Source organism: Sceloporus occidentalis, unplaced genomic scaffold, assembly GCF_023333645.1.
Source record: "Sceloporus occidentalis isolate IW3139 unplaced genomic scaffold, rSceOcc1.0.p SCAF_2, whole genome shotgun sequence".
Taxonomy (NCBI): domain Eukaryota; kingdom Metazoa; phylum Chordata; class Lepidosauria; order Squamata; family Phrynosomatidae; genus Sceloporus; species Sceloporus occidentalis.
Genome location: NW_028316982.1, coordinates 37,973,334 through 37,986,939, shown reverse-complemented (window position 1 = coordinate 37,986,939; position 13,606 = coordinate 37,973,334). Strand labels below are relative to the sequence as shown.

Below are 13,606 nucleotides of genomic sequence, written 5' to 3'. Positions count from 1 at the left end.
ATTGTCTCATTATTTTTAGAGCATAGTTACATGCAAGCAGTCAAACAGCAAGGAAGGCTCCCACAGCTATTCTGCCTTCTGTAATATATTTTGAGAAAAGTGAAGCAAAGATAAGAAGAAAACTTCAACAAAATATGGCACTATCCTTATCTACTCTCTGTGAATATAGTGTTCAAAAAATCAACATAAAAGATTATAGTTCTAAAAAATATAATCTTTTATGTTGATTTTTTTGGCAGAACCTGACATGTATTAAGTGTGTGGATAACAAAATTGTATTTTCTTCCTATTCTGGCATCAACAGCAACAAATACTGCAATACTCCTCTTCTTCACACTTGTTTGTTGAATCAACACTTGTTTGTTGAATGAAGAAGAGTTACATTATGGTTTCATCAGATGAACAAAGGGTTTCACGTAACCATAATTTTCCTAAGTGATGTAGATGGAAACCTCATGTTTCTGAATGCACACATTTCACTCCAAAACTAACATACTTACCTAAGTTAAAAAGGACTTCAGAACCTATTTTCAAAAAAAGTGACACTCCCACAAGAAAAATAGCCTATGTATTCTAAACAAATAATTGTAGTCACTTTTGAGAGCAAGCATGGTGTAGTGGTTTGAATGCTGGACTAGGTCCAAGGTTCAAATCCCCACTTGGCCATGGGAACCAACTGGGTGATCTTGGGCAAGTTATACTTTCTCACCCTCAGAAGAAGGCAACCAAAACAAATTCTACCAGGAAAACCTCATGACAGTTTTGTCATAGGGACACCATAAGTCAAAAACGCCTTGAAGGCACACAACAACAACGTCACTTTTAGAACAAGTGGATTATTCTAAAACTGGAACTGGAAACTCTGGTAGACAATATTTTGGCTTTCCACCTCCATGGGCCAAGCCTCAGCAACAGGTGGTTGAGTAATAAAGCCCCATATCTTCTGTGTCTTGAGATGATTTGGGTCAGAAAAACCACAAATATTCAAAGCCTACTGGTACACACACAAATATATGTGGATAGACAGACAGACAGATATGCACACACATGTGTGTGGATATACAGTATATATACACACACACACACACATATGTGGATAGATATACACACACATATATGTACATGGATGTGTATATATAGATAGAGATAGAGATATGTATAGATATATACAGTTATCCCTTCCATTCTGGACCCCCTGCGAATCAGAAAAATCATAACTATTCAAAGCCTACTGTTTAAAATGGGGCCATGCTCCCCTGCAGGGCTCTGCATGCGCCCCATTTTCTTCCTCCCTGCTTGCCGCCTGCGAATGAGCAAGAATGTGGACTCCAAATCCACAAACAGGAAGGGACTAGTGTATACTCACACATGTATGTGGATAGATAGGCAGATAGATATGTATGTGGATACACACATACACATATATATGTGGATAGACAGACAGACAGACAGACAGACAGATAGATATACACACACATAAGTGCATGGATATATAAATATATACACACATATGTGTATAGACATATACACACATCTATGTACATGGATATATATATATATTGTGTGTGTAGTGTATATATTTACTGTATATATAGATAGATATATAGATATACACATGTATACACACAAGTGCTGTATGTGTATATATATATATATATACATGTGTATATACACACGTATGTGAAGATATAGATAAACACACACACACACACGTGTGTGTGTATATATATATATACATATATATAGAAAGAGAGAGAGAGACAAAGACACATATATCTCCAGAGTCATAGTTCAACAATCAAGCTACTGCACTACACAGGCTCTCTCTCATATATGTGTGTGTATATACACACACGTGAGAGAGCTAGTGTACTGCAGTAGTTTGAATGTTGAACTACGACCTCGGAGTCCAGGGTTCAATTCCCAGCTTGGTTGTGAAAAACTGGGTGACTTTGGGCAAGTGACACTCTCTCGGCCTCAGAGGAAGTCCAAAGCAAACCTCCTCTGAACAAACCTTGCCAGGAAAACCCTGTGATAGGCTCACCGTAAGTGGGAAACGACTTGAAGGCACACAATAACAACCACACACACACACACACTATATATATATATAATCTACACACACACACATATAGAGTCGGCCCTCCTTATACGCTGATGTTTTTATCCACGGATCCAAGCACCCACGGTCTGAAAATGTTCCAAAAAAGGATGAATTCCAACTCTCAAACCTTGGTTTTCCATTTGTTTTTAATGAGAGACACCATTTCGCTCCGTCTATATGTTTAATGGGACCAGATACATAGATAGATAGATAGATGGATGTCTGGTAGAGCTGGGAGGGGAGCCCTCCTGCCTTCTGCTCACCTGGTGCTCCTTGACCACTTGGCTGAGGCAGGGATAGCGCTCCGAGACCCACCGGTAGAACTTGGGCACTCCCATGATGGTGATGACGATGGCGGAGGCGGCAGCCCCGACAGAAGGGCCCTCTGCGCCCACCTTCTCTTTCCTTCTCTCGCTCAGCCTCGACGCTCACTTCCGCCAAGGCCCCCTGAACCATAGAGAATGTCAGGCTTCGGCTAGAGCGGCTGCCTCGGCGTCCAAAGATAAACAAGGCGACGGCGTCACGCACGCACGCCATCGCCCCCTGCAGGCAGTTCGAGGGAAGCGCAGGCGTGGAGGGCTGAGCCCTGAGTGAGCGGTCTTCTTCAAGAGCAGCTGTTGGACAGTGGAGTATGCTGCCTCTGAGTGGAGTCTCCTTCTTTGGGGGTCTTTATACAGAAGCTCAATGGCCATCTGTTGGGTGTGCTTTGGTTGTGAGTTGCTGCATGGCAGGAGGTTGGACTGGGTGGCCCTTGCTGCCTCTTCCAACTCTGACCCAATAAGTCATTTCCCAACTTAGGGCAACCCAAAGGTGACCCTAGCACAGGGGGTTTGGGGGGCTGCATCTACACTGCTGAAATAAACTGGTTTGACACCACTTTAACCGCCACGTCTCAATGCTATGATCATGAAAAGCGATGGCTTGCAAATAGAGGAATGGAGTGCCACATCTGAATGTCCTGATGTTTAACCTATACTCAGGACACAAGGAGGCTGCTGCCAGAACAGAATACAGAGAAACACAGTGGTTTCCAATCTGCACACTTTCACCCTGTTTATTTAACCTGTATGCAGAAAATGTACAGAGCAGGCTGAGGCTGAGGCAGAGGGAGTGGAGATAGATAGGAGAAACATTGACAGCCTAAGATAAGCAGATGGCACAATACTGCTAGCATAAACAAAGACATGGAGCAAGTACTGAAGGTCAAGGTAGGATTTGGGGAAACGAGGGTTCAAATCCACACTCAGCCATGGAAACCTGTTGAGTGTGCAAGCCATACTGAGTCAACCTCACAGGAAAAGGAATGGCAAACTCCTCTAAACAAACCTTGCCAAGAAAAAACTGAGATGGGGTTGCCTTAGTCACCATAATTCAGAGGTTTCAAGGCTCATAATGGTTAATACCTAGGGCATAGCATCTCTATGTCAAATCAGATATACCTTTAACAACAAACCAAGTTTATGCCCACCTCCTATTTGAAACGAAGTTCTGTAGTTCACTTTGAGAAGCTGTAGAATGTTTTCCCCCAGAAGGCCCTATTTCTCAGCCCTTACATTACTTCTGCAAAGACTTTTTTATTGTAGGGAAAAAATCGCATTGGGCTAGAGGTTTACTGCTTTGAGTTGACTTTTTGAAAAACAACTTTGCATCTAAACAGCACCCTTTATTGTGGATTTTTCTCATGTATTTTCTACTGATAACATACACTAAAAGTGCATGTAATTTAACTGCTCAGAAAGACAAGCTCAGCATTTTAAAACAGGCAACTAAGAATAATCCATGATTCCGCTCCCATTAGAATCAAAAGCTAATCAAGTCTGCTTTCAAGTCTGAAAAGTAGTTGTCTGTGGTAGGATTAGGAAAGACACACAATTCAAAGAATGTCAATAGCAACATAAATCCTAATTGTAGTTCTTTGAGAAAAGTATATCAGTAGTAGCTTTTGAGTTCTGAAAGTCTCTCAAGCAATACTCATCCAAAGCTAAGGAGATTCAGGTTCTTGTTAGTGCCTAGCAAGCAGATCGTTTAGGAACCACAGTGCTTAAGCTCCAAAACTGGGGCAAGGCTGAACAAATTATGGTGCAGCTTGTTTGGAAAATGTTGTTCAGACATTTGTATGCATGCAGGGGGCACACATATTATACACACAGAGAAAATCAGATTGATTTTTAGTTTAAAAGAGTTCATAAAAATCTTTGATGTTTATTGTTGCTTGGTCTGCAACTGTAATAAACAGTGTTATTTATATTCATTATTTTTATTGTAGCATATGTATCAATTAAACATCTAAACACGGCCTATTTCTGTTCAGATCATCCACAATTACAGGTTTATTTGATGAGAGGTTGTATGTTTCATCTAGCTGGTATCCCTCCACTGGTGGAAACTCTTAGATACAGCTGACACTTCTGGCAGCAGAATGCGGCGGGGAGGGATTTTCATTTGTGAGAATAATGGAAACATCTGAGTGTGAGAAGTATGATTTCAACACCAAGTGTAGTTTAAACTTTTATCAGTTTCTTTTAAATTTGTACTAACAAAACTGGTTACTTTTTCTCTATGGAAACAATGATGTAACAATGGCAAAACTGTGCTTAATGGACCATGCCGCCTAGTTTTCATTCCTTCCTTTTCTGTGAAGTAGGGATGTGGGAATAAACACTGTGTGACCCTTCTGGCTAGGCTGTTATTTAATGCCAAGTGGCTATCCCTAGAACTAAAGTTGCCGGCTACTGTGCTTCTAATAAAACACAAGGGTTGAAGGAATTGTCTTGGTGACTTTTCAAGGCAACTTGACAGATATAAAGTTGTTATGTACATGCTGTGGAAAACCTCATTTGCCAATTTATGCAAGTCTAGCTACTGATAATGCTACATGAATAGATCTTCTGGTTAGATACAACACTCCTGACTACATGGCAAAACTAATCAGGAATGCTAATATGGTAAAAAACAAACTGGCATATATAGTATCCAGAATCCTCTCCATTAACAGAATTTTACAGCTGAGATGTGGAAATACATATGGACCCACGTAGACATTCTGACACTTTCAAACACATCTTATAGGTGTACAACAAAAAAGTAAACGTAAACAAAGCACTATCATCCTTCAGTGCACCTTCTTTAACAGGGTTTTTGCTCTCCACTGTAAATCAGAGATATACCTTCTCTGTTTCAGAAAACACTAGTTGAAAAGCACTAGTTGACTTAATGAAGATATGTTTGCCACTGTGATTTCATCAGTGCATATTCCATTTAATCCATGGTGATTTTTAGGTACAAAGTAGAAAAATGGTGTATTGAGTAGTTTATACTACAAGGAAACATTAAAAAGGCTTCAAATATATAAATGAGTTTTCAAATATAAAAATAAAAAGTATTAATATACAAGAATACAATATAAACAAAAACTATGCACACATACACTGAAACAGACATGTACAGGTAGAAATTTCCGAAGTAGAAACAGCTCTTTTTAAACGAGTAACAACTCCTTCTTTCTCTTTAATAAAAAGTAGTTGTGACAACTCATTTGTAAATGGCAGTATTTCACATGTATGGAGCCCAGCCAAGGTACATCTGGCACAGCAAGGTCTCATCAGTTGCATCTTGGATAAGATGGTGAACATGTCCTTCAATTGACAATGGTAGGCCTTTTACTCTATTCCTGTTTTTGATTACACCTTGTAGTCGCTGATCAATATCCAAGACATGGGTCTTAGCCTGAAAACAAGCAAAAAGCAGTCCAGTTATTAGGAATACCTTTCTCCCCAATATTAGATGTTATAGGTTGCCCCATCCCCTTTCCAGCAGTACCAAAGTTGTGATAAAACCTATTTTTGAGTGGAGATTTCATATATTTTTTCTGAATTCTTCCTTTGTACACATTGAAGGAAAAGACAATTTTAAAATAAGGAATGTTTTTCAAATGGTGGTCTCCCAATTCTTAATCAAAAGTTGATTGGATTCACTGAACTTGTAAGGTGTGGAGTACCTTAAAATCTCCTTATTTTATTAGGGTTACAAAGCCATATTCATATTTTAGTAATATAAAGAACCAGACTCAGCAGTGAATTTTAGAAAGTTAAATGAGAAGCTCTCTGTATTCAGAGAAGCTCTCTGTATTCATGGATTCAGGCATTCATGGCTTGAAAATATTTTTTTAAACTATAAATTCCAAAAAGCAAACCTTGATTTTGCCATTTTGTACAAGGGACACTGTTCTATACCACTGTATTTAATGGGACTTGAACATATTGTGAACTGGGTAGAAAGTCAGATATCAGGTGAAAAGAAAGTACGGTGTGTGTAATAATGATCTGCCATGCTTCATACAAGAAGAGTAAAATGGCTTATATGGTGGTCTCTCATTTGATCATCAAAATGATCCTCGGGGAATTGTAATGGGCATGAAACAAAGAGCAGGAGATTGGACCAAGGGAAGACTGGGGTTTAGATCGAGTTTAAAATGTATTAATGGTATATATTTATTTCTTCTTTTTGTCCTTGTCTAACTTACAGTCTTTCTTTGAGGGCAAGGGGTATAGCAATGTTCATTTGCTGCAGTGACTTAAGAAGCTAAAAAGTTTTTGTAGACCTCTATAGTCTTTAGGGTGTCAAGTCTCTTTGTTGTATTATTTTATATTTTTGTGGCTTTGCGGACAAGGATACTGTCTTTTATGCATAGCAGCAGCTATCCAGCCCAAACCTTTGCAATAACAGCAATTATAAATTTTTTAGTCATAGTGAAATCTGAATATTAGTGCAATCCTATTGAGAACTGAGCTGATGTGGGCAAAATCAGGTGATTGATAGATACTACTTGACATTAAATAATGTAATGGTAGACTTAAGTTACAGCTGTTTTTCATCCTTTATTCCTGAATGCTAGAACTGATAAATGGAGGGGGAAAATTTTTTTCATTAGAGGTTGCTAAATGTCATTATTGCATGGGTAATAGTTGTAGAGGGAAAAATAAAAGTTCAGCAGAAATGTGACAGCACCCATCTTATATGGCTACCTATCCATGTTGCAGCTGCCAAGTTTTTCTTTTCCAGGAACCCATACTGTGTATCACTTAGCTTCAGATACTGGGTTTGGAAAAACAAAACAAACTGAGCAACTTTAGGCAGTCAATATTCTTATCTAAAGCAACCCTGCACACCAATTCCAGCTCACCTTTTCATTGACAATTTCTCCAGTTTCATTCACTAAGGTTTTTGTACTGCCTCTCACTGGTTTACTCCACTCCACCAAAGGATCATGGAGAAATGTTTTCAAAACACTAGATAAGATTTTGAAAAACAGAAATCAATTGCGTGAGAAAATATGTTCAGTTACAACTGTAGTTATGATGGAAATAAAACATCCCAATCTCAGGGATTCCATCTCCCTGCCCTTTCAAATAAAACCCACTGATTTTAAAATATCTGAGAAGCAGAAGAAACAACAGGCAATGTGCCAGTACTCATCAATATTACAGCTACATTACACTCAGTGTGGCATGGCTGCAAAAGTGTGAATTCCAAGGAAAGGTAGAACCTCAGGTAAATGTTTGCACATCACCATTATATGCAGGATAGTTTTCAGTACATAACGAAAAATAGCACTGGTTTTAAAGAGTTTATATTGTAAAGTGAGATAATCCACTCTGTTAGTGTACCTCATTAGTGGTTCTCTCTGGTCACGCATAAGTCTTAGTGTAACTTCACAAGCCCTTCGGAAAAGTCCTTCTGTTCCCATTGGACCCATCCCATTGACCATATTATGAGTAAGACGAAATGGAACAATCTCTGGAAAATCAAAAGTTTCTCCCTTGAAATGAATAGGAAAAAGGTTATTTTGGAATTTCAAGAGAGTCTGTTTTTCTCACTGTGGAGCTCATTATGCTTTTGTTTAACTCTACAAAGTATATTCAAGTTACACGCTTGTAAAATTTATGGTGCACTATCACAGAATTTTCAATTCACACTACAATTAACAACATATGTTTTAATTTTTCTTTATAGGAACAGTGACAGTCTCTTGATGTATTTTCATGTGTGTCATGCTTTGTTGTGAACTGCCTTTGGATAACACATGTATGGAAAACAGTATAAAAATCAAGTTAATGTACCTTCCTGGCAAATCATTTAGTGTATGGGTGCAAAAAAATGAAATTCAAATAACTGAAAATTAAACTTGTTCTGAAAATGTACAGGAATGTCTCCAAAAGCCACCACAGCAGTACATTCATAACACAACTTCAAACATAATGGCTTCACCTATCAAGCACTTGAGAGCATGTATGATGTTTGTGTAAGCTCTGAAAGGGAAAGTAATTTCCAATTAGATGAGAGCAATGAAAAGCTGTATATTTAATTTCTCACCTTATTAAATAGACAATTAAAATCCACATGTACACAATCACCAGTTAAAGAATCAAACAGAATATTCTCCCCATGACGGTCTCCAAGACCTAATATATATCCAACCATTGACATCACTGCAGTGGAATGACAATATGCTGATCTGCTGCTGTACCTAGAAAGAACAAATACCATGGGTTGCTAGTGTAATTTTGGTATTTTTGGGGGGAAATTGTGGATAAGTAGGGTTTGTGCACAGAGCAAATAACTAAATTTATTATGATTAGTAAACTCTTTGTCTTCATAATTTCTGCTACATTAAATTTCGTCCTCTTTGTAAACCTGTGGCTTTACAGTAGCACAGTTACAAAACTACATCAACTGACCATGAAGTTGGATCAGGGAATTTTCTCAGAAACCATTCCTGAAAAATTGGAGGGTGCCGGGGAAGTAGAGTTTCTTTGTAAACTTTCAGTTTTTCAGACAAAGGTGCTGTCTTTGGAAGCATACACTGACGTAGTTCTTTTCCAGTCATATAGATACCTACAAAAGAAAAATCAGACAAGCTGGTGCTGTTCAGCTACAGTAGCTAACAACAGCTGGTTGAGTAAAGTAGTAAAGCAACACTGCTTCTATGAAGCTGAGCTTGTATCATTTATTTTATAAATAAATAAAAGCAAAACAGTATGTTTTGTTTTGGAGGACTTTAGAACATCCCACCTGCTTTTTTTTCATGTACTCTTGTTTTCCTTTGTAGACATATTTGTTTTTTGTTTTTCTATTTAGAACATTTTTAAAATGTATTTATTTACCTTTCTCTTTGTATAATTTGATCAGGATATTTCTTAAGCCAGCTGTGTTGTTCACCCATTCAATTATTCCACATTCTTCATTCAAAGGAATAACAGCATAAGTACGGATGTGGAGTTCTCGTCTCCGTGATTCTGCATCTTTTCTTAGACACTATGGTAGAAACATGTTATCGGCCATAAGGCCAATATAAAATGTAATTCATTTCCGTTTAAATATTCTGTCTTACAGTTCAAACAGGCTCTGAATTTATACAAATTCGATATACAAATATTATTTGCTTTCTTTATTTTATCAAAGAATAACATTTTTTAAAAAAAAAACTCTTTACTCATGCAGGGTTATACATAGCTGACATCATTTTAAAATTGACAACAGCTACTTATACAGAATCCCACTATATATGGAATAAAAGCAAGACATAGATCTTTGGTATGCCAAAGCTGGCATTTTAAATTTACATTTGTGTGTACATATGGATACACATATACACACAGCACCTAGCTGTGTATATATGCCCTATTGTTACCTAATAAGGAAGAATTCTTAATTCTTGAGGGGAAAACAACATTGGGGCCATGAAAAGAGAGTATCATAGGGGAGAGTTTAAGGAGGAAATTTCTACAGCCAAAGTGTATGGGGGAATCTCGAGTGTTTTGAAACACAGGAGCAATTCAAAGATCTACATATACAAACACAGATAGTATTTAGTTTCATGAATGGGCTCTGTAGGTTTTTTAATAAGAATATTTTTTTATCAGAACACTGTCAATGGACAGCCTGAGTGAAGATGGAACCTGCCAATATCCAGACTACCAATACATTTGAAAATAAATGAACCTTATTTATTAGTGAGTTGAACTCCATCAGTCGACAGTCCTTTCTCAGGTCATCTTTGGGTTTACACATCATGATATAGGATTTCCCATCAGAACCTTTTAAAGTAATTTTTTTTGGTTTCTGAAGAGATGGAAGGATTTCAACCTTGAGGGAAAGACAGCCATAATTATTTAAGGGTTTGTGTGTGTGTTTAACTGTACACTTTCATGCTTTGTTTACATCTAATTCATACAATCTCAGAACTATAACGAACAAATGTCACTCAGATCTCCATCCAGATCATTCGCCCTTTTTAAAGCCCTTTCCCCCCTCTGAATTGTATATTGGGGTGGACATCTTCAGTTGCTCTGGAGTCTCATTTTCTGCCATAATGGTTGCAAAGAATTGCCAGAAAATGAAAACAAAACAAAACACCATAGTGCGGGGGCAGGGGGAGACATATAGTGCAATATGACCTTGCAGCCTATTTAAAATGTAGGTTGCTACTTAGAAGCTATCAGGAGAGGCAAGTCATCCTTTTTGGCCAGGAAAAAAACACCTATAGAACTGCATGAGGCCACATTGTGTCCACCCTTGTTTTACATATTATGCACATCTGCAGCCAACCAAACAACATTTGTAATTTAAAGCAAACTCATGCCAACATTATAAAAATGTAAAAGTAGGAATAAATAGATACTAACTGTATCACCAAAACCAGCAATGTAAGCCCAGCATCCAGGAAAAGGATCGTGATTGGAATGTGTGCCAGGAACCGAAGGGAGAGTTGGTATCATTACAGATTGCAAAGGAATAAGAATCTCACTGAACTTCTGGTCTTCTACCAGCTTTTTGAGACTTTTGAAATGAATGCCCATGCTCAGTGTGGTAGTGTTCCCATCAACCTGGAAAAGCATAAGACATATTGCTCAAAAAGACATTGTTATCTTTTTTACATTTTCGTTTACATTTCTAATTTTTATGTTCAAAGACAATGACAAATGTTTCCAGCTCTTCCTTCACTTCTGTGAAATGGAAGTGAACTTTATCTGTCCTAAATAAATTTAAAGGTGTGAAACATGAGTTATAGCTAACCCAAATAGAATAAAAGTGAACAAATAGTTCCCAAAACATTCTGGGTCAACAGTTGTATCTTGTTATAGATCTCTTAATATCGATAGCAGTATCCAACTAGTATTTCTCTGCTGATGGAAGGTTTCTATCAACAAAATGGAGGAAGGGTTTGCTTGTTTGTTTGGAAATTCTTCCTTTCCCTGCAGCCTTACACACTCTTCTAATCTGCATTGAAGGATTTAACATCACTAATTCTTTATTTTAAATGCCAGCAACTGAGTTTAGGAAAAAACAGCTTTTATACAGATGGTTACCGGTTTGTTACACAGTTCTAGGAGTTTATCTGTTAAGCGAGCTGCATCTCCAATAAACTTTCCCAAAGATGCCTTCATATGAACTGCTTTATTGAAGATTTCCTTGCATCTGTTTACACGCATTGGATAAGATGACTGAAAAAAGAAATAGCAAATTTCTATACTATTCTTGAAAATTTCATGGGCAGTTTATGCTAACACAAAAGCAAACACTGTAACACAGGGATAAAAGAGACTGCCACGAAGGGATGGCTTCAAGCTGCCCCTGACAAAATTGGACTGGGGCCGCAGCAAGCACACACTGTGGCCCCAATCCAGTCCAAACAGGAGTGGCAAAAAGCTGCTCCTATTTGGGGCAAATTGAAGCTGCCCCACCACAGCTTCAGACAGCTTCAAGCTGGCTTGGGAGTGCATGGCATCTGAATGCCATGCCCCAAGTCACCCAGAAGCCGCCTGCATGTAATCTCCTGTACAACTTCTGGGTGACTGAGGGGTGTGATGTGTGTAAATGCCACACCCCCAAGCTGGCTGAAGCTGCCGGTCTGCTCCAGCCCACAGTTACATGAGAAAAATAGCAGCACTAAAACAATCACAAGAAAACCAACAAAGTACACCAGATGTTAAAATAAAAGGTATTTGTTCCTAAGGATAAGCAGGGTATGACCATCAGAAAGGCTTTCTTGCCCAAATCATACTTATCACAAATCAGATAGGAATCTCTGATAAAGACTCTAAGAGAGACAAGTAGAGGTGGAAGATGTTGCTTCAAGCGTCCAGATCTCCAAAAGACTTGACAACACTTGTAACTTTATTTGCTAAACTTTTCAAATTGCTCAGGGTAACTGACTTAACTGCATCAGCATATCTCGCTGCAGTTAGGACAATTGTAACTGATCATTAAGAGATAATGAAAATGAAGAATTTAATAGCAATAGGCAGTTCGCTCCTCATTGTGTCACACGTCCCCAGTTCTTTTCTTTTAGGCCCACCTTGGATACACATAAGGCTACAGGGCACATGAAACACATCAAAGAAAGCAGCAGTTCCACATAAGCAAAATGATTTCTGTTTCTACCTACATCTGAATGGGCCTCTTTTCTCAAAGGGAGGGGAGAAAACTACTGATAAGAGAAACACAACTTTATTTATGAAATTACCTTAGATACTGCTGTCATCATCCACATAGCTTGTTGAGGGTATGCTAGGAAAACCTTAGCAATTATTGCCATAAGAACAACAAAGACTTCATCATGGGAGTGGCAAATTCGGGAGATCAGTTGAGAGAAAGCTGTTAAAAACTGATAAGGTGCCAAGAGCTGTGTATGATCTGCAATTGCCTTGTTGATTTTAGCCAAGTCAGTTTTCATTTGACTACGATCTTGGCGACCAGCTAGGTGACACAATACATAACATTAGTATTTTATTTCACCAAACAAAGAAAAGAAAAGAAAGACTGTATGACTGTAAGAGCTGTTTGACAGTGGAACAGACAACTTTGCAGAGTGGTGGGTTCTCTTTATTTTTGGAAGTATTTAAACAGAGGTTGGATGGTCATCTTTTAGGAGTGCTTTACTTATATATTACTGCATGGGAAGAGATAGGACAAGATAGCCTTTTTAATCCCTTCCTTCCATCTTCATGATTCTGTGACTTTAAAAATTCAGCATACCAGTTGAATGAATGAGTCTTCTCTAGCATGGAATAGTAATGGGATGGAGTAAAACAGTGAATGAGATCCTAGGAAGCTATCATTATACAGATGTTTTCCACATTACTGGACATGATCTGTTTTCTGGACTGTACTATGCTTCACCAACCCCACTCTGGGCTTGCAAGATATGTGGTCTTGCACTATTTCCTCAGAAACAAGAATCAATCATTAGTCCCACTATTGTGACATTTTTTGTTACCCTGTTAATATTTGAACAGATAAAACAAAACAAACAAGTTTATTACTTAAATTTCAGATGAAATTTCAACTATTCACATATGTAACGAAATTAAATTTAAAAATTAAAACAAATGCATATTTATTACATTAAATATCAAGTTATATATAGTGATTTCACAGCAGTTTTTCTTTGCACATATTGATATACTAAAGCAAATCCATGCTTTAGAGGTAGAATTAAAT

General features: G+C 37.9%; 2 protein-coding genes across 6 annotated transcripts in view; both read right to left on the bottom strand.

Moving 5' to 3' along the window:
• The window catches only part of XRN1 (5'-3' exoribonuclease 1), a 64,802-nt gene extending 62,265 nt beyond the window's left edge, over positions 1-2,537 (bottom strand). For both annotated transcript variants that reach the window (XM_089509114.1, XM_089509115.1), the window contains exon 1: positions 2,368-2,537. In XM_089509114.1, coding sequence (XP_089365240.1) covers positions 2,368-2,442 — 75 coding nt within the window. In that variant the 5' untranslated portion in view covers positions 2,443-2,537. The remainder of the gene's footprint in view (positions 1-2,367) is intronic.
• A 1,835-nt stretch (positions 2,538-4,372) lies between these two features.
• The window catches only part of ATR (ATR checkpoint kinase), an 82,161-nt gene continuing 72,927 nt past the window's right edge, over positions 4,373-13,606 (bottom strand). For 2 of the 4 annotated variants that reach the window (XM_089509110.1, XM_089509111.1), the window contains 10 exons: positions 12,630-12,862; positions 11,473-11,607; positions 10,789-10,989; positions 10,106-10,249; positions 9,268-9,418; positions 8,842-8,998; positions 8,477-8,630; positions 7,771-7,922; positions 7,287-7,392; positions 4,373-5,830 (listed from right to left, as the gene is read on the bottom strand). In XM_089509110.1, coding sequence (XP_089365236.1) covers positions 5,657-5,830; positions 7,287-7,392; positions 7,771-7,922; positions 8,477-8,630; positions 8,842-8,998; positions 9,268-9,418; positions 10,106-10,249; positions 10,789-10,989; positions 11,473-11,607; positions 12,630-12,862 — 1,607 coding nt within the window. In that variant the 3' untranslated portion in view covers positions 4,373-5,656. Of the gene's footprint in view, positions 5,831-7,286; positions 7,393-7,770; positions 7,923-8,476; positions 8,631-8,841; positions 8,999-9,267; positions 9,419-10,105; positions 10,250-10,788; positions 10,990-11,472; positions 11,608-12,629; positions 12,863-13,606 lie in introns of those variants that run through there. The other 2 variants (XM_089509112.1, XM_089509113.1) reach the window with 2 other exon arrangements.